Source organism: Mirounga angustirostris, unplaced genomic scaffold (genome assembly GCF_029215605.1).
Source record: "Mirounga angustirostris isolate CCGP_5_RB_7025 unplaced genomic scaffold, mMirAng1.0.hap1 SCAF_9, whole genome shotgun sequence".
Lineage (NCBI taxonomy): Eukaryota > Metazoa > Chordata > Mammalia > Carnivora > Phocidae > Mirounga > Mirounga angustirostris.
The window spans coordinates 130146459-130172412 of NW_026991717.1; the positions used below are offsets into that span (position 1 = coordinate 130146459).

Here is a 25954-nt window from a genome sequence, read left to right on the forward strand (position 1 = left end):
ATGATTCACTCGTGATATACTAACACTAAACTAATCCTTTCCCCATTCTATCTTCCTCAAATCTTTTATGAATGATGGGTTCCACTACTGCTAAATCTAATCATATTACACCTCTCTGTTTAACCCCCCTCCTTTTTTAATCTATAAAATCCAGAAGTATTTAGCTGTAATGGGAAGATGAGGAAAGAGGAGGCTTTTACACACAGCACTGGTGGGTTTTTCTTTTCTATTGTGATGAAAAATTTGCCAATTTTACACTGCTGCAAAACAAAGAATATGCTGCCTGTTGTTTCACACTGTACATCATTGATTTCAGGCATTTTTGACAGTTCTTTCATATTTCAAACACAGAGATCAATTTCTCCCCCTCTGGGAAGGTGAGGAGTTTGACAAACATGCAGAATGTAGGTCAGCCCCACTTTAGAGACACGGCCTAGCGATGCCTAAGATGCTCTGATGAGGAATCTGCCCCGTCCTCCAGTCCTCCTCCAAGCCTCTGGTCCTCCACTGGCTCTTTGGAACAGCAAACAAACAGGAAGAGAACTGGGCAAAGACCCCAGACTCCCGGTGGGTCCATCGACACCTCGACCTTCTAACCGGGAATCAGGGACACAGAACCTCTTCGCTATCCATCATCTCAGGAGTTAGGTTGACAGAAATGTTATCAGTAGATTTTAAGAGCTCCTAACACTTCTGCCATTAGAATACAAACCAGGGACTGAGGGCACCCAAGGAGATCAGAGGACCAAACAGTAAGTGTGTCGCTCTCCCAACCATGAGCTTTACTCAGCACCTGAGTAAAAATGGATGTCATCAGCCCTGCTGCTTGCTTCAACATTCAACCTTCAAAGCGCGTGGGAAAACAGAGTGAAATTGGATGACTGGGCGCAATATTCACACGATACGCCTAGTACCTAAGTGCCAAAGATAACGGGCTGTTTTCCATTTAAATAAAATAATGTAGGACCGAACGAGAAGGAAGTGTACAAAGAACAGCATAATGAAGGCAAAAGGCTAAGATTAAAAATACTCTGTGACCAACTCAGAAAATATCATGGAAGTCAACAGATAGTATGATTTGATATGCAAATAAAATTACAGCCAACTAATGGATTTTCAAAGCTCACACTGTAAATGAGCACTGTTCTTCTTAATATGCAAGAGTGAAACCCTACAATGTTAAGCCTTTTCTACTCCCTGTCTTGCCAAATTTTTAACAAAATAAACTTTATATTCGGAAGTACCACCATTAGAAAACCTTGTCATTCAATCCAATAGCTATTTTACCGCATTAATTTAGCATATCCTTCTACATATTAAGCACAACGAAGCTTCATATTGATTTTTTGTAATTGAGTATTTTTTAAAAAATTACTCTAAGCAAAAAGTTGCAATTTAGGCATACTCTTTCAAAATACATCATACCTCACTCACCCTTTTAAATTAAATGTACAGAGATAAGTGTATCGAATATGAGAATTTAAAAAACTACTTACAGTTTCCGTCAAATATATTGCTTACAAGTAAATATTAGAAATGTAATTATGATGCAACTGATCTAAACCCTCACATTCTTTTTCATGCTTGGCCGAATTAAAACTTGCAACGACACGACAATCTAACAATTAAACTCCTTTAGTGCAAGTTAAAACTGATCTTATTGTGGTTTTACAGTTCTTCTGCCAACGATTAAATGCACACCACTCTGAATAACTGGAAAGAAAGATGCCTTGTAAGTTAAAAAATTATTGGATGCTATCCAAGCAATGAATAAGCTCTTCCTTGCTGTGTGCAAATTCAGCATTTTGGTGGGGGAATTAACACAGTTATGTTAACAAGCTTAAGATTCTAAGGATTTTCTAATCTTCTAATTGTCTAAAAGGATGAGCTCCCTAAACACCTCCCCTTCCCACCTCCTCCCAGTGCAAACCCCCATCCGCCATTACCAGTTCACTCCTTCAGCCAAAGCTCTCTTACCTGGCGAGGAATCACTGATAATTTCCTTAATTTGAATATATACTGACCACTCTCTGTACAATTTCCCTGCCCTGCAGGCGCTTAAAAAAAATCATAAAGAACAAGCTCAAAGCACATGAACAGGGCAGCACTGCTGAGTCAGCAGGAAAATCAGCCATTTTCATTAAGACCCTCAATATCAAAAGGCCAAAATCTTTGGAGAGGCCATTAACGTATTTTTCGTGGTTCATTAAATGGCTCTGAAGAGGCAAAAAGAAACATAAAGAGTTAAATGACAAGTCTGAATGTCCAGGATTTTATTTTTATTTATAGTTATTTATTTATTTATTTTTAAAGTTGGATCCAGGCCCAGCGTGGAGCCCAACACCCTGAGATCAAGACCTGAGCTGAGATCAAGAGTCAGACACTTAACCGACTGAGTCACTCAGGCACCCGCCCCAGGATTTTCTTTATTTAAAAAAAAAAAAAAAAAAGTGAGAGCAACAGACACGGTACTGTTTTGACTCTGCAAACTTTAGATAAATAAAGTCATCCAAAAGTCATCATCTAAGTCTTGTGGATTTTTCTAACTTTACACGTATTTGGCCACAATATACAAAATGTAAAATATGCTGTGATTATTTTTAGAGTGAAGATATATTTAAATGACAAATGAAGGTAAGTTATGGAACAAAAGTCCCCTCACACAGGACTCATGTTTAGCTAGATCCCCACCATGGCTAACCTACCACATAGACCAGAGGCATACAAGATGCTGAGGTATCTTTGCACATACCAAGGAAGCATGAAACTACACTGGCTCTGGCTCCTAAATGGGTTTTACTTTATTCAATTTCCCTTCTCGGGGAGCCTGGGTGGTGCAGTCAGTTAAGCACCCAATCCTTGGTTTTGGCTCAGGTCATGATCTCAGCATGAGATCAAGCCCTGTGTCAGGCTCCAAGCTCAGTGCAGAGTCTGCTTGGGACTCTCTCTGTCTCTCTCTCTCTCTCCCCCTCTCCCTCTGCCCCTCCCCCCAATGTGTGCTCACTCTCTCTCTAAAATAAATCTTTAAAACAAATTCCCTTCTCTGAAAACTGATCATCCAGGAAACTCTCCATAAACCATACTTTTTGATTAATTATAAAACCTGTTCCTACCTACGGTGAGAGATGATTAAAATGTTTCTTCTATAAATTGATTTTGGATTGGTTCCTATACCAGAGAAGGTATGACATAAGATCCATCCACATACTTTAAAAACAACCTGTTGCCATAAACACTGTTATCTGACAGCCGCTGTTTACAGGGCACTAATCTAGTTGTAAAGTTTAAATGTCCCCACTATAAAACACCAAAATCGTAAAAGTTGAGGCCTCCCACTGGCAAACTGTCTATTTAACCATCAGATATGGAGAAAGGTTAGAAAATGAGAATTTCCTAAAAAGTTGGTGGGAGTATAGATTGGAACTGAGTGTAAAATTGGAAGGCAATCTGGCAATATCTATATCAAAAGCATTAAAATATGCATATCCTTTAACGAGAAATTCCATGTGCAGGAAGGAGGGGCATATGCAAGATAACCATTAAAATAGACAATAGGACTTTTCTGAAAGACTGCAGGCAAGAAACCCAAATACACCATCCCTCCCACCTGTTCCCAGGCCTAGAGTCTGAAGGCCACAATGGCCATGGCTGAGAGTCCTAAAGAAAGCCGATTTAGCGTGCTCAGCTGGAGTTCCCTGAGCTCAGCCCTGGGGACCTTACAAGCAAAGTTGGGTGCCATTTCACAAAAATAAAGTTCCAAGAACTGTAATATCCAAATAACAGGCATGTCCCCTCATGTGGCTCTGCAGATCCTACAGAGAATGAGGTAAAAGCAAGAGCTCCCAATAATCAGCCCTTCAGACGTAGGGTCATGATAAGAGACCTAAAGTCAGTCAGTCAAGTGCTCAGTGCCGCGGTGATCTGACTTTTCATTAGACCAAAAATGCCTTGGATATTTAAAATTGATAAACTCAACTAGCCTGTGTGTTGGGGGCTACTTTTTCTTCAATGGCAAAGTTACAAAGACAGCACCGAGTTCCCGGACACCCTTCAATCAGTTTCCCTAATGTTAAGAGCTTGCATGATTAGGGTACCTTCATCACAACTAAGGAACCAACACTGGTTGGTGGTACATGACCATCAACCAAACTGCATGGTTTATTCACATTCCACTAGTTTCTCCCCCATGTCCTTTGGGTTCCAGGAACTCGTCCAGGATATCATGTTACCCATTCAGTCTCTGGCGTCTCCCTAGCCTCCTCGGGTCTGTAACAGTTTTCCAGACTTTCCTTGCCTTTGATGACCTTGACAGCTTTGAAGAGTGCTATTCAGGGATTTTGTAGAGTGCCCTCCCCCCCCCCCCCCCCCCCCCCGCCTCAGGGACAAAACTATCGTCTGACGTTTTTCCTGTGATTCGGCAGGGGTTATGGACTTGGGGGGCTCGGTGGGGAGACCACAGAGGTGAACCGTCAGTTCCAAGACATCGTATCAAAGGTGCTTGCTGGCAACCTCTCATCATGGAAGTCAGCTTTGATCACTTGGCCAAGGTGGTGGGTGCCAGGTTTTCCCACAATAAACCTCCTCTTCTGCTTCCTTCCATACTCACTCTGTGGAAGCAAGTCACTGAGTGCAGCCACTTGGGGTGGGGAGTTAAACTCCAACTCCTGGAGGGGAGGAGTAGCTACCGAGATTGTTTGGAATTCTTTTGTACAGGAGATTTGTCTCTATATCCATTTACTTATTCCATCATTTATTTACATCAGTTTGGACTCACAGATACTTACTTTATGTTTTGGGTCATAACCCAACAGTTATTTATTTTGCTCCTCAAATTGTCCCAGCTTTGGCCACTGGGAACAATTTCAGGTAGGCTCCTGTATCCCCCCACCATGCCCCCACTGTTTTGTTTTTGAATACCTCCTTACTTTCTCCATATTTTTACCAGTGAAAATGTCTTACTAAGAAAAGGGCTGTTACAGGTGAAATTGTCTGTGTCCCCTCCCACCAAGTTTCATGTGAAAGTCCTGGCCACCAGTACCTCAGAATGTGGTCATTGGAGGTCGAATTCGTTAAAATGAAATCATACTGGAGGAGGGCAGGTCCCTCTGCCAGTTTGACTAGCGTCCTTATACAAAGGGGAAATCTGGATACAGACAGCACACCAGGACAGCACCACGTGAAGACGAAGGCAGGGATCGAGGTGATGCTTCTACAACCCAAAGAATGCCAGTGACCGCCAGACGCTAGGCCTGGAATAGATTGTCCCTCAGACTCAGAAGGAATCAACCTTGCTGACACCTGGATCTCTGACTTCCGGCCTCCAGAACTGTGAGAAAATAAACTTCTGTTAAATCACTCAGTTCTGGGGCACCTGGGTGGCTCAGTCAGTTGAGCGTCTGCCTTTGGCTCAGGTCATGATCTCAGGGTCCTGGGATCGAGCCCCCGCGTCGGGCTCCCTGCTCATGGGGGAGTCTGCTTCTCCCTCTCCCTCTGCTCTGCCCCTTGCTCATGCTCTCTCTTTCTCTCGAATAAATAAATGAAAATCTTTAAAAACAGTGTTTTTAAATTATTAAAAAAAAAGCCACTCAGTTCTTAGTCTGTTATGCCTAATGTCACTGAGCTCTGCATTTCAATCACAAACAATTCACAGCTGGGGTGTCAAATGAAACAGGTACAGAGGGACAGCCTAGCAAACATCCAAAAGGGCACACTGGAACACGGCGCCCGGAGTCCACGAGCTACAGTATCGAGCAGCGTATCTGGCCACGAACAACGTCCGGGGCAGCGTTTTCAGATGCCTCGTTTTCCCAGCAGTTTTTGGGCAGCTGCAGCTCGGGGCGGAGCTACTCGCCAGGCACACCAGCAAGCACCAGCACTGACCACCCATCTAGTGTAAGCACCACCTTCAGCATGCTAAGTACCAGCCCTGCCAACGCCCAGCACTTCCCAGGTGCCCACACGGCAATGCTGCGAGGGGCTGACAGGTGACCCCCGCCTCACGGCACACGTGCCAGGTATTGTCAAGCCGGCATTTCTGGTCCCTATTTAATGACGTGCTTTGTCCCGCATCCATCCTCCCTAAGTCCCATCAACAAGTGGCCCCGGGGACTTAGAAGTGAACTACACACCACACTTCACTGTGAGCTATCCAAATATTGTATGGTCATCCAGTATTTAGGATCTTTAGCACAAACGCACACACTAGAGGATTCTGGAGCAAAATCTAAGCTCTGCGAGGAAGGGACAGTCGTCCCCAGGACAGAGAAAGTGACCCGTCCTCAGACTGAAGACACGGAAAAGAGAGGCTAGCTAGAATCTGATACGCCATCTCACTCCACATCCAGTGACCTTTAGGGAGGTGAAATCTGAGCGCCCGCATGGGTAGATAGAGAAACTTTTTTTTTTCCTTCAGTCACCCGGGAGAAGAAGAACTGGAGGTGACAGAGCAGGATCTGAAGTAGTCGACTGGAAATTATTTTCATCACAAAAGCTCTGGTTTGTCTGCATTTTTATGCTTATATTAAAAAATTGAATGAAGTCATTAAGCTTAGGCCAGCTCGGAAAGCCTCTGCCTGAGTCTGCAACCCCCAGAGCTCTGCCATAATCCTTCAAATTATTAAATAATTACTGCGTTTCCCTTGGGGTCACATTTGGCAACAAAATACTGTCTAAATGAACCAATGATATGACCCAGTGAATAACAGTTATGTTCTTAACGTCCTAGGAACAAAAGGCTATGAAATACTTCCAAGATACAAAATGGGGAGGAAAGTGAGGGTTTTCTGTGGGGTCTGGAGGGTGGGAGGCGGAGGGGATGGAGAATGACAAAGGAACGGGAGAATCTGGGGAAAATTCTAATAATGAGGGTCATCGCCTCCCCCATCAACCTCGGAGATCAGTAATTCTCCCATCCCAGGTCCCTTGCATCTCAGGCGTAGCTACAGCCACAAGGAGAAAACCAAGCATATGGCTCTGTCCTTCTGGACATTTCTACAATGTTGGCTGGGTTGCTCTGGAAAATCCCATTTTATCTCCTACAGCTATATGACCTCAAGTTGTCATTTCCAATAAAGTATGCTTGCGCTGATTTTTATGAACACAGACAAAAGCTGCTACAACCTTTTTTTTTCTCCCCCAAATCTTTCAAACCAACTGTAGTTGCTATGTAGGGTTATTTGTTTCTAAGGCAACAGCGTATATCTAAGTACTAATGGCCTGTCCTTTTGCCAGGCAACAAGCAGCCTTGTGATGCAACTGCACCTGTCTCGGCTACGCGTTACTATGGAGATGCTCCAGTTGCTATGGCTACCATCACGCTAATCGCCTAGCAAAGGCAGACATACAGCAGTCTTCCCCGAGAGCCCAGCTGTTCCTCCGCGTCTCTTGCAGAAGACTGATTGTCTAGGGCCTGTGATGGAATGCTTCTCAACTAAGATGCACAAGAACTTCATTAATGCAGTTTCAGAGGATCACCTGGTGCTCCCCTCTGCAGAGCAAACACCAGACAAGGGAAAGAATCTGCAAAGAAGTGGACTATAAAAATCACTGAAATCTACGAATCCACGCCATCCCTCACTGACATAAACTTGTAGCCCAAGGATAAGGTCTCTCAACTGGGTGGTTACAATAGAAACACTTCTTTACATTTAAAAACGAAAAAAATTTTTTTTCCAGGAGTGAGGAATATATTTACAACCCTGGCATTATGTGAGATAAAATCGATTTTAAAATTTGTATCTGTGTCATGTGGCTATTTTTTTTTTTTTTTGGAATCTAACATAAACACCTTTATTTTAATTAATTTATTTATTTATCTCTTTTTAGGGACAGGCTTCCTACTCTCCCCTCCAATTACATCTTTGTAAAAATGGCACCATGACCTCACTGTCTCAACCCAAATGGGCATGTGAGGGGGAATGAAAGTCTCCATTGTTCTCTGCTGTTCTCCTTGAAGAGGCAAACACCAAGTAACCACAACAAAATGATCACTCTGGAGCACCGTCTACATGGAGACCAGGAATGACAACAATCAAATGAGTCCTTCAGCGAACACCTGTAGACTCTCTCAGTCAGAGGCTGGGAAGACCGAAGTGCTTACCTGACTCATTCCTGTACTTCTATCCCAACAAACCGTGACGCATGGAGATGTTAAAGCTGTCAACTTTTCTTGGTAAATGTTTCTACCCAGGAAGACAGTATTTCGCCCACTGTGAAGCCTTCTAAGCACGTTCCTCCGAAGCAGCCAGAAGCGGTAAGGTTTGCAGGAAATACAACAGTGGGTATACCTCCAATAATACCTCATTTCTTTCTCATTTACCTACAGTTATTTTTCATACCATACAGCCTATTAAATTAGTTTCAGTGCCTGTCTCCACCAAAATAATGCAACTTCAGTAGACCAAAAAAAAAAAAAGGAAGTCTGAATTGCTTACCTTTGATATGCCTGAGGAGAGGCAGGAGGTGTATTGAACACGTGTGAGTATGGGTGGTAAGGTGTCTTTTTCAAAGCCTGAATTAGATTTTGTCTATACTCTGGGTCTATGCACCACAATGACCCTTTCCCAATGCTCTGCAAAGAAAATGAAAACATAAAAATGATTAATAAAGCAACATTCAGTATTCTGCAGTAAGTAGATGAATAGCAATTACCACAGTTACTTATTTTTTAAAAGCCTCTCACTTACTTGTCATTGTTTGCCAGCCAGAAATATGTAATATTGGACACTGACCGGACGGCACCATAAAATGCACTTCGGTCTTACCTGGATTAAGTGTGGCAGACGAAATGAGCCTGCTATTCCCAGGGGATGCTGGTACAATAATACTGTAATTTTCATAGCCTGATGGCCCCCAAACTCAGATTCCTTTATTATTTTTCAGTGTCGACTCTGAAGGACATATGTATCCCCCGTTCTAAAAAATGCATTTTAAATTTGTCAGATTTCAAATGTGGAAAGAAAAAGAGGGCGGGGTACCCCCAAACTCCCACTGCCACTGTAAAACATTCGAGAGTTGTGTTTTTAAACCATCTTATTTCGGCACCACTTGGCAAAAAAACGGAAAGTAATCCACTTGTTTTTTCCTACTTACTCACAAAGAACGACATTTAAGCTTCAAATGGAATTCTGTAATTACCTTCCCCAAGAAACAAAAGAAATCGGGGGGGGGGGGGAGGGGGGGGGAACTAAGCCAGAAGCCAGGATTTATTTTCTGGATGCGGAAGTTCACAGTATTCTGCCCCAGGCCTAAAGGAGTTGGATCTTTAGAAGTCAAACTTAAAAATGCAAATTTTCTAAAACTGGTTCCATGGAAAGAGTTGCTTCTGAGGCCCACTTTTGGTCTGTGGACCACATTTTTATTTTAAAAAAAGTCAGTCCTTCCTGTGAGGCCCACTGACCTGGCAGCAGGCCAATGGGCAGTCACTATTCTGCCGCATGCTTTCAAGTGACCGAATGTACCCAAGCTGTTTGATAAGGTCGTTTGTAAATATTTACTGATTTGGAGAGAAAAGAAGTCAAATTACATAAACCCGCACCCACCCCATGCCTGCAGCCAAGGGACTGACTCGCTTCTTTTCAGAACTATTGTAGGACAGGAACATTGAGAAAGCAAACAATAAAACTGTTTAACTCTTGGGGGGGGGGGGAATAAACTCCCAAGAAAATCCCTTAGAAGGAAAACAAAACAAAAAAAATAGTAAGTTATTCCTAAAATCTTTAAAGAGGCTTTTAAAAATTTGAATTTCAGTCATGAGTTCACCCTGTAGTTTACTTACAAACTGATTCACAGAACCCATTAACATTCTTCACTGTCACAACATCAGTGAGTGCCAGAACCCAAATTAACTCTTTCTGGTGCCCTGAGTAGAGAGAATTGCTCCAAAAGCCAAGATCCCCACTGGCTGGGGCCTCTGATGCACCCCAGCCTCCACCCTAGCCTCCACCCCCGGGGCGCACAGGCCTGAGCCCAAACACAGCTCCCAGTCAGGCCAACCTGCCTAAGCAGAATACCAACGTTCCAGTTTAACCATCTGGATGTGTAAAAACGTGAAAAATGTCAACTTTGAAAAATTCCATGTCCTTATGTGGCCTTTCCTTTCATGCATACATTTCCAAGCCCGGAATAGTTGAGGGGCACTGCTGAGACACTCTCAGGAAAGCAGGCAGGCCACCAAATGAGCTGCGGGGACCCACCGGTTCTTTCCTTCGGGAAATAGATGCAAACCGCACTTTATAGAAGAGGTGTGGGGGAGGACAGGGCAGACCAGCAACGACCAAATTCAGATAACATGAAACAAACCACAAAAGCTGGTAACTCTTTGGTGTGTGTGTGTTGGGGCTGGGCGGGGGTGGGTCCTGGCCTGACTCCACCAAAGGTTCCCCATGGAGCCTTTCAGATCTACTTGAACACAGAGCCCCTAACCAGCTACCTGGAGGGCCAGGGCCCACAGGCCACCCAAACATTTCTGCAAGATTATCTCAGTTCTGGGAACCTAAGGGCTTTGTTTTCAAGGTGGCTTTCAGGGTGGGGCTGTTTAATCTTACAGGGAATAAAAATATGACAAAGACATGAAGGACAATTGACCCTCTTAGGCAAATTAACAGTAAGCCAAGAATGTGGTTTCTCCAAATCCTGGCCTAAGTATCTTTTTTTTTTTTTTTTTTTAAAGATTTTATTTATTTATCTGAGAGAGAGAATGGGAGACAGAGAGCATGAGAGGGGAAGGGTCAAAGGGAGAAGCAGACCCCCTGCTGAGCAGGGAGCCCGATGTGGGACTCGATCCCAGGACTCCAGAATCATGACCTGAGCCGAAGGCAGTCGCTTAACCAACTGAACCACCCAGGCGCCCCAGTATCTTTTTTATTATACTACATTACTATTTACGAACTAAGTGGAAAAAAAACCACAATTGGGGGGATGGGTTGCAAGGTAACCGATGCAGATGCAAGAGGCAGGGGTGGGGGTTACAGTTAAGAACCAGGAATTCTGGAGCCATCGAGATGTTTCCTGTGTGGTCCTGGGTAAATCATGGTCCCCAGAAAGTCTTGGCTTCCTCGTTGGCAAAATAAAGACCCCCTAAGGGATGAGTGTGGGGCCCCAGCAAAGGCATGATCTCACATGCCTACCCATACTCAAGAAATGGTGGATGAAGTCCTGAACCTCTCCTTTCTGACAGAAGAAAGGGAGCAAAGCTGGCTATCCAATGCCTTTCACTAAATCAAATCTGAGGGGCGCCTGGGTGGCTCAGTCGGTTAAGTGTCTGACTCGATTTCGCCTCAGGTCATGATCTCGGGGTTGTGGGATGGAGCTCAGCTTAGGGCTCATGTGCTGGGCATGGCGTGTGCTTGGAATTCTCTCTCTCCCTCTCTCTCTGCCCCACCCCCTAAAAAATAAATAAATAAAACAAAATCTTTAAAAACCAATCAATCAATCAAATTGATTTTCCCAAGGCCATCCATCAAAAAGAAACACCAAGTTTGGAGAGTGGCAGTGGGAGGAGCCTCCAGAAAACTCACAGGTACTGTTGATCCTGGCTTAGCAAGTCCACTGTGGGGAGCTTTCCTACTTTCTATGACGCCCGCTTTATTTCCATGCATACTCCCGTCCGCCCCCCACACCCCGCTCACTCCGTGTGCTCGCCATCCTAACTTCTCCCGTGCCACTTCCGACTCACAGCAGCCTCGCCGCTCGCTGCTCCAGGTTTTCTTTCGCCCAGGCCTTCACACAGTGATCATCAAGCCGAGGTTCAATTTCGAACTGGTCGGCACATATTTACAACAGCCATTCACTGCAGACACTTGCCCAGGCTTCAGGTCATAAAGATTCCCACCTTGACCGGTTCTGCATTTCGTCGGGAGAGAGATCTGGAACTGCTGATAGGTTTTTGCAGACCAGACACGAATTTCAAACTCTCATACTTAGGGGCGCCTGGGTGGCTCGATCGGTTAAGCGTCTGCCTTTGGCTCAGGTGATGATCCCAGGGTCCTGGGATGAGTCCCACCTCGGGCTCCCTGCTCAGCAGAAAGTCTGCTTCTCCCTCTCCCTCTGCCCCCACCCGGCTTGCACTCTCTCATACGCTCTCTCTCAAATAAATAAAATCTTAAAAAAAAACACAAAACATAAAAAAACCTCATACTTAGAATTTCCAAAGAGAGAAAAATAAACACAAAAAGCATCTTCAACACAGCCGCAGGAACACTGTCATCTGCCTACCCCCTCCAATGACCGTACAGAACTTGAAAGGAACAGAAAGAGCCTGGCCACTGCATCTCATCTGCAAGTGTCCTCCTTGGTCTCATGGAACAGCATAGAAGAGTAAAAAGGCCGACTTGAAAAAAATTTTAATGGAAATATGCACAGAGAGAATACTCAAGTTTCTTAGGAAAGGAAAAATTACATTTAATGCCCCTCACCGGGGAAAGGCAGCTGTAATTTGATTATAGTTGTGTAATAAGTTCAGAGTCAGGGCTTTTATAGAAATTTCTACATCTCATCTGAAGAATAGGGATTTTTTTTTTCCTGTGACAACTGTGGGTGCCATGCATCATTAAATGTTTAGGATTTCAAAATAATAAGGAAAGAAAGATCTTCATTCAGAGACACATTTCTGTGTACAGATATTCTTTAAGATGACATTTATACATATACATGTATATAAAGATCAAAATGTGTCTCTGAATGAAGATCTTTCTCACACATACACATATAGCTTGAAAAAACCAACGTGAAAAGGAGAGGAATAAGAGAAATAAATTGAGTAGAAGATATGGATGAGGCCAAGTTCTGTGTTTTAATTAAAAAGCACCTGGAGAATAATAGACAGCTCCTTGTTAGCAATAAAAAACATGAGTACACAAGAGGAAGCCTATATTGTAGAAAGAACTGATTAGTCGGGAAGGTTAAAAAAAAAACGGAGATAAAACAACAACTAAATTAAGTCTTAAATCTAACTTGTAACGGTAACATTTTTTCCTGAGACGGTTCTAGCGCGGGAATCTCTCCCATCCCCGCACGCAGCACCTCCGCCATCAGCCTGCCGTATGTAGGGGTCTTCGTTGGGGGGCTCTGCATAAGGCTTGTGAATTCCTGAGGACGAGTACCAAATTTTAAAGATGACTTTCAAACTGTGGGCTATCACGTTAATGGGTCATGAAATCAAAGTCACAGGGCACAGCCAGCACAGTTTTAGTGGAACAGAACAGACTCACATAGACTAGAACGCACAACATTGTACTGGAGTGGCATTTCGTGAATGTGCATGTGCGTACACACGTATGTGGGTGCACACTGGATCACAAAGAAACATACACTTTGTATGTGGATTCTGGGTCAAGGACGTGTGGTACATGCTGGTCTAGGACAATGGTTTCCTCCCCCAGCCCCATCACTTCTGAGGGATAAAGCCCATCTCCAGCACCATGATGCCCCACGCTGGGGGAACGGGGCTGATGAGGCAGGATCCAGGTCAAAATGGAGTGGGGAGCTGGGTATGTGTTCTTGGTGCACCATCTGAAATGATTCTTCTCGATGTTTCTGATCTGCCATTTCTGACACCAACCTACCCTTCCAACACCACCTACCCTTGTTCATTCCCTTCTCCATATGGTCCCCCCGACATGCCAGGCACCATGCGGGCAGCGCTAGTGAATACAAAACAATACAAACAGGTGCTGCTCTCCTGAAGCTCGGATTCTAGAGAGGGAAGAAGACAGCAAGTAAGTAAGCAAAGAAATAAATAAGCAAGATCCTACAGACTGGAATGCCTGCCGTGAAGGAAATAATGATTCATGAGTTAGAAGGCAGGGACCTGCCGCCATAGGAATAAATGGTTTGGAAGCGGCAAGAGGACCTGCAGAGGTCCGTTAAGAGCTGATGCCACAGTCCAGGCCTGAGGTGACCAGCTGGCAGCAGGAGGAGGAGGAAGAAGGGCAGCTTCAGGATGTATTCTGAACCAACTGGACCCGGCAATGGATTGGAAGTGACAGGTAAAGAAGAAAGATGAAGAATGGTTTGGTTTGAGCAACTAACTAGGTCAAAGACTGGGGAGTGGTGGAGGAAGTTCAGTGCTCATCTGAACATATAACCTTCGAGATATCTACGAATTAAGAACCGCTGATCAAGGTCCTTGAACGACCTTCCCGGACATACACCCCCTCTTCCCTCCACTGTAGGCTCGCTGACCCCCACCTTTAGAGCAGAAGCTCAGGGATGCAGATAGGTGGATCTAAGGTGGGCTGGCTTTGGAGGTTTAACATCAACTGATTCTTCAACAGGTGGGGTTGGTCAACCTCTTCTTAAAGGGTCAGTGTACATATTTTACTCATGGAGGGCAATGTGGTCTTTGTTGACCTTCCACAGGCATGAAGGACAGACATGCTGTGCTTCCAGAATACCTGATTTACAAAAACACAGCCCATCATTAGCTGCCCCCCGCCCCACGGCTCGATAACTTGAACCTGGGGCTCGGACTCAAAGCGCTTGTAGTTCTGGGAACCTAACACAGGTACGGGGTCTTCAGGGGCTAAGAGAGTTGGGCTGGTCCTGTGGGATTGGGGAGGGGGGTACCGATGATGACCTAAGTCAAGTGCTTCAAGGCAGAAAAAGGGGACGAGTGGGGGACGGAAGAGGAGGAGGTACAGATGGAATTAGTAAGCCCATCAGTATTAAGAATACATACTCTTTGAGCTGCACCTCACTAGGTAGGTCTCTGGGTCTCAATTTTCTCCTCCATAAATTAGGTGGTCAGACTAAATCATACCTCAGACTAAATCAAACCATATGCTTTGAGAATGTGTTGCTAGATTTATTAACGTATGTGGGCCTTCATTTCTCCATCTCCTTCCCAGTGTCCCACTCACCGTTCATCAAAAGACACTTGTAGCTTTTATAGATTGGCTGGCGGGGGCGGGGGGGAGGCAAAGTTGACATTTTTCATCAAGTTGCCATTCTAACCCAACATACAGAAAGTTTTCCCAGGATCTGGAGGGCGGGCTTAAAATCTTCTGGAAAGAGCTCCTCCTACAGGCCCCCACTGCCTTCCTGCCTTCCCACCTCCCACCCCGGTGGGCTCCTCCTCTACTCAGGAGCTGGCTCCTGCTCAGGCTCCCCAGGGTCAAGTTGACCTAAAGGAAGGAGAAAGGGAGGCCGGCAGGGAGGGCTGGGGGAGGGGCTGGCAGGTGCTGATACCCCCATGGTGGCAGGTTCCTTCCTTCCCCAGAAAACCCATCCTCGGCCCCTAGACCAGGCTGAATCGGGACTTCCAACAGGTCACAAACCCACTCCAACTTCCCTGGGCCTAACAAAAGAATGCCCCTTGGGTCTTGTTCTGAAGCAGGTCATTTAACACTTGTTGCCATGACACACCATGACACAGAGACAGGGTCCACTTTTTCAGGCACGGGACCTCAAGAGGAAGACAAACAATAAGCAACTCTGAAAGACTGCGCAAGCTGACCAAAGGGCTACGGGACAACAGAGGACAGAGATGAGCTGTGCAGGGGAGGAAGGTGTTAACACTGCACGCACACACACACACACACACACACACTCAGCCAGCCCCTCCTGCGGACCCACTCAATGCCCACACCCCCTGTGCAGGGCAGCCACCCCCCCCCCCCCCGGCCGGCTGGAACGTGCAACCTCTTAGGGACAGTTCTCACCAGCCCCTTCCCCTTCCCTCCAAGCACCCCCCACCCCAGTCTCGCTCCCTTGCGTTCACGCTTCCCGGGCCTATCAAGATGGTGAAGGGCATGAGAGGGGCCAGACGCAATGCCAGGGCTTTCCTGGGGAACGTTCCAGAATGCATCCCACACATGGCTCCCAAGCAACAAAGGGCTCGAGCTACATGGTTCTGGTCTACACGGCTACCCTGCTGTGTTACTGGAAATAAACCACTTCTCTTAGACTGGCAGCTTCTTCACCTCTGTATTAGATGTAATACTATCTTTTCTGAGTCATGTCAGGCTTACATGTGGTCAGGCACAGAATGCACCTAACACTGTACCCAGCACATAAAAGGCATTTAATCAATTCAGTTCTCCTCTCTGTCAAAGGAAGTCACAGAAGAAGCTGGGAAATACTAGAAAGAGAGAGAGAGAGAACAGAGAAAAGTTATGCTAACAAATGACAATGACCTTGTACCCCACCAAAATGCTTGGCAAGTGAGTGATTCCTAAAGGCCCCTTTTGTTCTAAAATTCTGTCATTTATAATGTAAAGACATCAAGGGGGATTTTTGAATTTTAAATATTAAGAAAATGATCTGAGGAAGTAGCCAAGTACATGAAAGAGAGAGAGAAGGAGAAAGAACAAAACTGATCACAAAGAATTTTTATCTAGATAGATCATTGTTCATTTCCCACAACAAAACAGACAATTACTCCAGAAGAAAGATTTTAAAAAAAGAAGTCATGTCAGACACTTGGATTTCCCTAACAACTTTATGGTGTGGCCCTGTTTTTACTGCCCCACTGTGCTCTCCCCATTCCTCTCTCTTTTTTTCCCCCAAAAGGAGGAGGGATGAAAAAAGAGAAATTACACCCCTGGTCCAGACAAAAGTTTCACTCAAGACCCCAACCCGTGTGCCTCAGTCTCTCTCCATCCTGGGGAGGGGCCCCTGCAGGCAGGGAGGCCCGTGCCAGCCCGTTAGCATCAGGAGCTAGAAACAGAGCCCCTGAACAAGGTGTCCTCTGAATATCAGATATGGAAATCACCCCCAATTCTGAAACTGTCTTGCTATTATTTTATAGACATGTTCCAAAAGATGGAAATGATTAAGACATCACTTGCACAATATTCAGAGATGTGAGCTGTGTGGTGGTTCTAGCTCCCCACAGCTCTGTCAGGGGCGCACCTTGGCTATCTCGTAACCACCCCCCTTCCTTCATGAGCATCCATGGATGAAGGACAAGGGAATGCAGCAGGGACAGGTGGGCAAGCACCGTTTGTAGGCACAGGGTAAATGCTTCATCTGCAGTGGAGACGCTGAGCAGGCTATGTGCGTGTTAGTCACTGCAGGAAAATCAATCCTGTCCTTGCATTCACACCAAAATAAAACCAAAATCAACCCAAGATTTGCCTTAAAACCAAATTAATCTCTAGGAAAAACCAGGTGTGGCGAAGGGAGTGGACACTGCTAAAGGAAACCCGTTCATCAGAGTTTCTCAGAGCTCCGCTTTGCAGGAATCTGTCCTCAGTTCATTCGCGACTTGGGCATTTGCTATTCGGTGCAGTCGGTTTGCTCTCCTGTCCTCCACCACCCATCAGTCCGATTTCACTGGGGCGGCGCTGGGGGCAAACCTGGAGTGTGTCCACCCACAAAGGCATATTTACGGATAGATACTGTCAAACTCTACACTGGCGATCTCTAATAAAGAAAAGGGAACACGCACACCCACACAGATGCACACACAGAACACCCCCCCCCCCCGTCGTGCTCTATATCAGAAGGCCAAACAATTGGCATCTGCAAAATCACCGCTTTTATCCAACTAAATCTTGGGATTCTTCCAAATTCGTTTCACCCATCTAGATGTCCTTTGGGGATGGTTAGAAGATAAGGGTTAACTATTCTCCCCGATCTGCAAGCTCACCATGTTACCTGGGCAGACTGAGAAGGAGTATGGGCACAGAGAGGTTTAAAAAACTTTCAAGCACTTGTGAAACACACAGGAAGTGTAAGAAGCTGGTTTTCTATACACTTTAATGATAGCCAGGCTACAGCACTTCCAAGAGGTGAATTCAAATGAATTCCAGATACTGTGTGCTCTCCCTGACACACCCAATATATGGATAAGTAAATTCTTCATGACCCTCTAACTGCTAACAACTTTATTATAGAAACAAAGATATGCAAATGTAGGCTTTATTTGTCATCTGATATGAAACAAGAATGTACAGTGATGTGATGAAGTTGTCCAAGATGTGGATATACTCCTTTTTAGAAGTTTTTAATAATAGTTGTTCGTATCGTACCCGCAATCTTAAAATAAAAATTGCATAAGCAAATGACAAAGAGGACACATGGTAGAATAAAAAGACATATATCAGACTGCCTTTTCACTTTTTGAAGTTTAAAAGGCAAACTTTATCTATTAAAGCTAATAGATACCAAGGGAGGTAAATTTACCCTTTATCACATTGACAGAGATAGAAACTCAAGTTATTTTAAAAGTTCAAGACCCAGGGGCTCCTGGGTGGCTCAGTCGGTTGAGCGTCACACTCTTGATTTTGGCTCATGATCTCAAGGTTGTGGGATGGAGCCCCACGTCGGGCTCCAAGCTCTGCACTCAGTGAGTGCAGAGTCTGCTTGTTCCTTTCCCTCCACTGCTCACTCCCCAGCTCTCTAAAATAAATAAATAAAATCTTAAAAAAAAAAAAAAATAAACAAAAACGTTCAAGACCCAGTAAAGGACTTTGATCAACAGACAATTTGAAGTGCGGAGGGGAAGGATGACAGCCAGCTCTAGTTTTGGAGTGAGCTTGCACTCTTTCCAGTACCTCTACTTTCTTTAAAGTGATTCAGATGCTGCAAATGATAACTGACACAATAATGTTTTGTGGAGAGTAATAAAGGCACATGTGGGTCTGACAGAGACACCCTCGGCTGGATTACATCTGGCCCACCTAGTGCCACTTTATCTGCTCGTTGTCAGTAGTTACTCATCTATTTTTAAATGTTCCAATATGATCTTATCTAATTGGCACATATAATTTGATCACCTTACTTCCATAACTAAAAGCTGTTGAATGTACCTGGCTAGGTAAAAGCTACAGTTACGGGGGGGGGGGGGGGGGTTGTACTGGGTTTGAACTTGACAGTGATGACCTTTTATTTTAAAAAGACAATCGTAAGAACCCTCTCTCTCAGGAAAACAGGCTCCCTGGGTTACTGGTTTGTTTGTATGTTTGCTTTGTAAGAGGTGGTCATTGGCCGCGGCCCCAAGCCGTCACCAGCCTCCCTCATGGTCCACACAAGCGGCCCGTGCTGGGGTTCCGAGGCTGGGAATCCAGCTTTTGGCGGCAGCATCTTGCTACAACCAACTCGGCCCCCTTGGAGGGAGAGATTGCCTTTCCAGCACCTTTCAATTTCAGTACGGGTATACCAGTAACAGAGGCAATCCTTTCAACAAGTGGTCTGACGTGGTGACATTTGCAGCAGAGACAAAGGTGAAACCAGCCCCAACCCAGGTGGGAGAAGTGACAAGGAGCAATGACACTGTGCTAGTCGGGATACGGACGGAGCCTGCGGGAGCAGAGGGCAAGGCCAAAGGTGTTGGGGGTGGGGGAGGGGTGTCAGGAAGCCCGCCGGTAAGAAGAGGTAAATCCAGAATTCCAAAGGAACTGAGGCCTCCCAGCGCCCCAGGCAAAGCCTCAGGAGCGGGAGAATGAACTAATCCTGTGATCAGCACTGAGGTAAACATTTAAGGGAACAGAATCTACCCAAAAAGACAAGCTGACCGGGACCCTAGGAATCATGTGAAACCACATGAAAACGGTGGCGAAGGCTGAGCGACCTGACCCGCAGCTGCCTAGAGCCAGGGCACAAGGGTGTCTAAACCCTCCCCCTTGGCCTCACACAGAGTGTCCTCGAGGCCAATTTCAGAGTCCTGCCAAGCCAAATCACACTGGTCCTCCACCTCATCATCGTATCTTCCTGACAAACTGTGTTCCCATGAGGTTCCTACAGAAGGTGGGAGCTGCCAACCTCCGTATCTGCATACCTATGCAGATCGCTGAGTTTCGGTGATACTTCGATGTGTGTCACCTGGAAGGGCCAGTGTCCAAACTGAGCCCTGCTCACTCTGGGGATTCATTTGGGCTACCAGCACAGTGATCCCCCCAAGAATGGTACAGGGCCGTAAGGGCACCCGTGAGTGCACACTTCTCAGCTCGCCTGAGAACTCAACTACAACCTGAGGCACAGGACACAAAACACAGCCCTCCAGAGATTGAACCAGAAGCTCATGAGGTTAATAACTGACAATTACACAAGGCAACATGATAGCAAATGAGAGCGAAAGTCGGCCAAGGGTTAGGAGTTACCTGATTACGCTGCATAAGGGGAACATCTCCGGTTTAACAAACACTGTACACAGCGCGTTTCATTGGAGAGTGTAAAAGTACTCTCTGACCACCACTTCACGAGTCCTGAAAGGGGTCTCAGTAAGGGCACCTGTAGCCAGTATTCTGGACCTCCCCGCAGGCAGGGGGAAGGGGGGATCTGAACGCTAGGTGCCCTGATACCAGCCTCAGACCATGCCGCAATGATCCGTTAAGGTTCCCCGAAACAGCCAGCCCTTGATTATCCGTGGAAATTTTACACACGAAAAGATTTAATTCACTCAGTATACTGCTGAGTCACTTGGCCTAAATATCAGTCTAACCTGGAACTCAGGGTATCCTGGAACATCTGAGTAGTGGTGGTGATGGTAGCAATAGGAGCAACAGGAACAACCATTAACGTTAACTGACAACCTGAACAGGTGCCAAGCTCTACCCCAAGCATTTTTCGTGCATATTTAATTCTCCCAACAACCCTAGAACGGAGGGAGCGGTAGGACCCTACAGATAAGGAAGTTAAGGTTCAGACAGGTTAACTAACTTGCCTCGGGTCAAATGCAAGCAGTCTGACTCAGGAACCTATACGCCTTCCCACCAAAAGGAAAGTCTGCTACAAACATCACCTCGTACGTAGGCAGCGGCAATAAAACCCTATCACACGCTCTTAAGTGAAGCCAAATGATCTGGGGACCATCTACTGTAGTAAGTAATATACATCCTTTAATAGGTGTGCACACACACAAATGCTTTCTGATACACACACATTTTAATCATTCATGTCAGAGGAGAAATAAAGTCAGAAGTTACCAGTCCTATTATTATGACTTTATATTTGTGTTGTTGGTACGTGACCATCAGCAGACAAAACACCTTTCCGTTTGTATAGCAAATTTCAAAAACAATCAATCACTCAGATGGCCCTGAACAACTCCATGAAGGAATCTGAGATTAAGTCCGTTTATAGCCAAGAAAACAGGCTCCAAAAAGACAGGGGCTTGCCCCAGACCAGAATCGGCAAGAGCCAGAGCCAGGATTCATGCCTCAGTTTCCAGAGCTGCCTCCATCTTTCCACCAAACCATGACACTTCCATGAGAAAATCCAGCCCGCTGGCCATGTTTTCAAATCTGTGCATATGGTTCAAAGAGTTCCAACATCTGCACCAAGACCCATGGAATCCCACAAAGTGGGACCACTTGTGTATGTTTGTGCAAATGTTTACATTCCCTCCCCCAGGTGGGACCCAGGGTCTCTGAATTCACCTGGCAGGAAGGAGATTCTTAAAATCATGTGCTACTTTAGAGAAGTTTTTGGAGGGAGTAAGGAGAGAAAGGGCTTTTGCTTTGGCAGACATATTCTAAAATGGGCGAGAGAAAGCTAAGCTCCCTAACATTGAGTCACTGGAATCATCCACACACATCCAAGAGTGTGTTTGCTGGCAGAACAAACACAGCCCCAGATCACACTCAACTTCTGGGGTTGGGATCACATGGCCTGTGGGATCTACACACCACACTGAGGACGCAGTTTACATTTCTGATGAGTTATGTTCTTACAAGTACATATTATCTACACTGTCATCAACCTTTCATTTATTTATTTTTTAACATTGTATTTATCTAACCCCGTGGGGTTCGAACTCATGACCCTGACATCAAGAGTCGCATGCACGCTCTTCCGACTGAGCCGGCCAGGAGCCCTGTCATCCATCTTTTAAGACAACAGAAAGAAATGTTGTGCTTAGGGGTTTCAACTGTGCAGCCTTTCCCCAAAATGACGACAAAACAGTGCACCTGCTTCGGGGGGACTTTCTACCCTCATGTGGCAGCCCTGAGGCCAGCTTCCAGCCTGCAGGGCATCCTGGATGGCAAGCTTACTCGGACCCTTTCAGCCGTGCTGCACCCACGTGGGAGCCCCTAGGGGCCACCCCGCTCGCAGACGCTTCACACAGGCAAGGAGAGCGTGTGGGGACGCGGACTGCTCGGGGTGGCCAGCTCCGCCTCCTGCATTCAGAGGTGGCCCCCCGAGCAAGGTGGGCTCTTCTTTGGGAGCGATCTCCCCTGATTTTGTACCGTCTTCCAGTGATGGGAAAGTAGTTATCAAATGCTGGAAAATGAAGACTATCAGAACCTAGCTGAAACGGGTCTGGGACTCCATTTAGGTATTTTTGGTTTCTTTGGGCGTTTTAACTTAAAGAAAGATCCTTGGATGTTAAAATACCTTCCATAGTGATCCACCCAGTCATCAGTTGCCCTGCTGCTCTCGGGCACTGGCCAGGACTAAGCTCACACATGCGCTATAGGTATTCAGGGCACGTGCTGGTCCTCCGCATCCTACATTCTGTCTCTCAGGATGCTGGATGTACTCATCCGCCCCAGAGCCCCTCACACTGTTCCCGGTCCCAGGAGACAGACGTGCAGACACACGGACAGGCTCCCCTGCCTACTGACTTCCGATCTGGCCCCACCAAGAGGCGGCACAAGTAAGATAAGTGAAGGGTGGAAGGAGGATGAGGGCAGGATTTACTCCCCTGGCCCCTAAGGCCACATCCCTACAGAGGGGCCCATAACCCCAGCTCCTTTCTCCTCCAGGTCCAGGCACTTGCCCCTTTCCTTCCCGCCTTCAGAACTAGGGGGGAGGAAAGTTCCCTGGTGGAGGTAGCCATCGCCCCGCCCCCCGGGGGGGGGTGTTGCCATGCATCCTCCTCACTGGTTCCTCATGTATCCCTGTCCAGTGCTGCCAAACCAGCCCTTTATTAAATGCTCCTCAGTTACTTCGGTCAGAGTGTGCCAAGTGGCTCCTGCCAGGACGATGACTGGCAAAATGAAAACCAAAATCAATCACCCTAGAATTTCACTCTTGGAATCTACATGCCACAATATGCCGATATCATAGAGGATGGGGGGGGCCGGGAGGGGGGCACCAACACTTCCCTGATAATTTACTATACTGTTTACCTTGAGAGACCAGAATTCATCTTCCTAAAAGTGGAATAAGCTTTCAAACATGAAAAGTCGATCACGGCATTCAAAAAGTACGTTGTTACTGAAAATATTCTCCGTAGACTTCCTTTAAAAGCGCACTGTCAGTGATGACTATTATGTTTCAGTCACTTTAACTATGCATCAAAATTGCAAATAGGACAACAGCGTCAGTAAAGTTTCCAGTTTTAGAACAGCCGAGTGAAACTACATCTTATCTAAGACACTTCAGAGTACACAGTAACTACATTCAATTATTATAACAGTAACACAGAATCAAAATTTCTAAGAATTTAAGACCTAACATCATGAAGACTATCAGTGTTTTGTACCAGGTCAAGATGACCTGCAGGAAATTAAAACATAAACTGAAGTTTCAAATTTAAAAACTATGAGCTGTCTCATGGGGCAGAGGAGAGGGATGGCCAACAAACCTACAAGATGCAAGTAATAAAAAAAAAAAAAAAACCCACTGCTAACAAGCACTGACATTCTTTAATCACTGAGGAATCATCATTATCCACAATGTTAAAAACAAAATAGAAAAGGGATTTTAAATATAAATCATGTGTTACCCATACCAATTTTTTAAAACACTGAAGTGTGTTTCACCTAGGGCTCTGTGAGGAACAAGTCTATATGACTTCACCTCAAGCCAAATAATCATGTGAAAGCTCATCATGGTTTTACCAGAGATCTGGGTTCCAACAGCAGGGTGTTAGTTTGCTTTCCCAGGGCTCAGCCTGTTGCTACAGGTCCTAGAGTTACAGCACTTTAGAAATTTTGCAACAAGTATGAAGGGAGGGAGCACATAAACAATGTCTTTTTCTTGGGAAACCAGGAAGAGATTCAGGTACAACAGCCCCAGGCTTCTCCTTGTAGCTTTCTTTCCTACACAGCACACAGCAAAGGTACAAGTTTACACTTATTTGTGAGATTATCTGATTAATATCTACCTCCCCTTGCTCATATGTAAACTCTATGAAGGTAGGGGCTATTCCCTTCTTTGCTCATGACCTCTTGCTAACAAAGACATGGGTTTTCTCTCCCCGTATACGCCATACCTTCGATGGTACGATGGAGAGTAAGAAGTTTAAGACTTCGCTAAATATATTTTTTCATAGATTGTTGACTCTAGAACTAAGAAATGTTTTACTATTCAAAAGAAAAATCCAATCAAAAGGAGAACAATACAAATAAAAATCACGAGATATGACAATATGCCCCCTGGAATGGCTAAAATGAAAAACACTGACAATACTAAGCGCTGGTCCAGATGTGAAGCTACAGACTTGTGGGGACGGGTGTAACCTAGCACAACCACTTTAGAGAACAGTCCAGCATTTTCGTATAAAATTACATATACGCTTATCACAGGAGTCTACGATCCCACACCTAGATATTTATTTACCCAAGAGAAATGAATTCATATATCCACACAAAGACTTGTACAAGAATGTTCAAAGCGGCTTTATTCATAACACCTAAAAACTGCAAAGTATCCAAAATCCACCAGCCACTGACTGGATAAACAAATCATATCTCCATAAAATGGAACACTACTCAGCAAAAAAAGGAATGAATTATTGATACAAACAACATTTAGGATTCTCAAAAACATTATGCTGAGTGAAAGAAGTCAGAAATAAAAGTATACTCGTCTGTGATCACTACTAGGAAATTCTAGAAAAGGTGAAACTGAGAAAGTGCATCAGTGGTTGTCTGAGGATTCGGGTGGAGGGCGAGAAGACTGACTCAAAAGGGGCACAGGGAAACTGTAGTGATGAAGATGTCCTGGTGGTCACTCCAGCAGCTGTTCACAAAGATGTATACATACTAGCATATACTTTCAGTGGGGGCAGTTTATTATAAATTAAATTGTGCCTCAATAAAGTTGACTTCTTAGAAAAGAGCATGTAAGTTTAAATTTTTTTTAAAAAAAGCAAAAGAAAGGGGTTCCTGGGTGGTTCAGTGGGCTAAGCTTCTGCCTTTGGCTCAGGTCATGATCACCAGGAGTCGGGCTCCCTGCTAGCGGGGAGTCTGCTTCTCCCTCTGCCCCTCCCCCCACTCCTGCTCCCTCCCTCTCTCTCTCTCAAATAAATAAATAAAATCTTTAAAATAAAAAATTTTAAAAAATTAAAAAGCGGGGCACCTGGATGACTCTGTCGTTGAGTGTCTGCCTTCGGCTCAGGTCATGATCCCAGGGTCCTGGGATGGAGCCCCGCATCAGGCTCCTTGCTCAGCAGAGAGTCTGCTTCTCCCTCCCCCACTCCCCGTGCTTGTGTTCCCTCTTTCGCTGTCTCTCTCAATGTCAAATAAATAAATAAAATCTTTAAAAAAAAAAAAAAAAACAAGCAAAATAATCTAACTGGAGGATCAAGTTGGCAACATTATCTTTACAGGGAAAAGGATTCTTTCACAGGGCTTTTGAACTCAATACTGACTGCCCATTCTAGCAGAATGTATGCAAAAGACAAAATGAAATAGGAAGAAATACCACATTTCGATCTGACTTATATTAATAGTAACAATATAATTGTGAAACTATTTTATGTATCTTATAGAATAAAGCAAAAGGTGAACGTGTTAATAGCATTCACAGTATTAGAAGCCAAGGAAAGAGCTATGAATACAAAATCAAAGATTTTAAGGAAAACCCCAATATTGTTAGATGTGGTTTGGAAATATCAATAAGCTTGTTATTCTGTTTTTTTCTTAGTTCTGTCCACTGAAAGCCCTGAAAATGATAACACCCCAGCCACAATGAACACACCAGCATCCAGGTTCGGTTCCTAAATACCATTCGCCTCTAAAAGGAATCAGAGCTTTTTGGGGAAATGGATGAATCCGTGTCTGGAAATGGAAAATTTAAGCTAAACCGAGGACGTTTCTGTGCAAGAAAGCAAGAAGTGCTC

The 25954-nt window shown here is 45.1% G+C and overlaps 1 protein-coding gene across 6 annotated transcripts in view; it reads right to left on the reverse strand.

Moving 5' to 3' along the window:
- FOXN3 (forkhead box N3) overlaps nt 1-25954 on the reverse strand; it is a 394185-nt gene that overhangs the window by 163025 nt on the left and 205206 nt on the right. For all 6 annotated transcript variants that reach the window (XM_045901392.3, XM_045901391.3, XM_045901385.3 and 3 more), the window contains one exon: nt 8433-8569. In XM_045901392.3, the coding sequence (XP_045757348.1) occupies nt 8433-8569 (137 nt within the window). The remainder of the gene's footprint in view (nt 1-8432; nt 8570-25954) is intronic.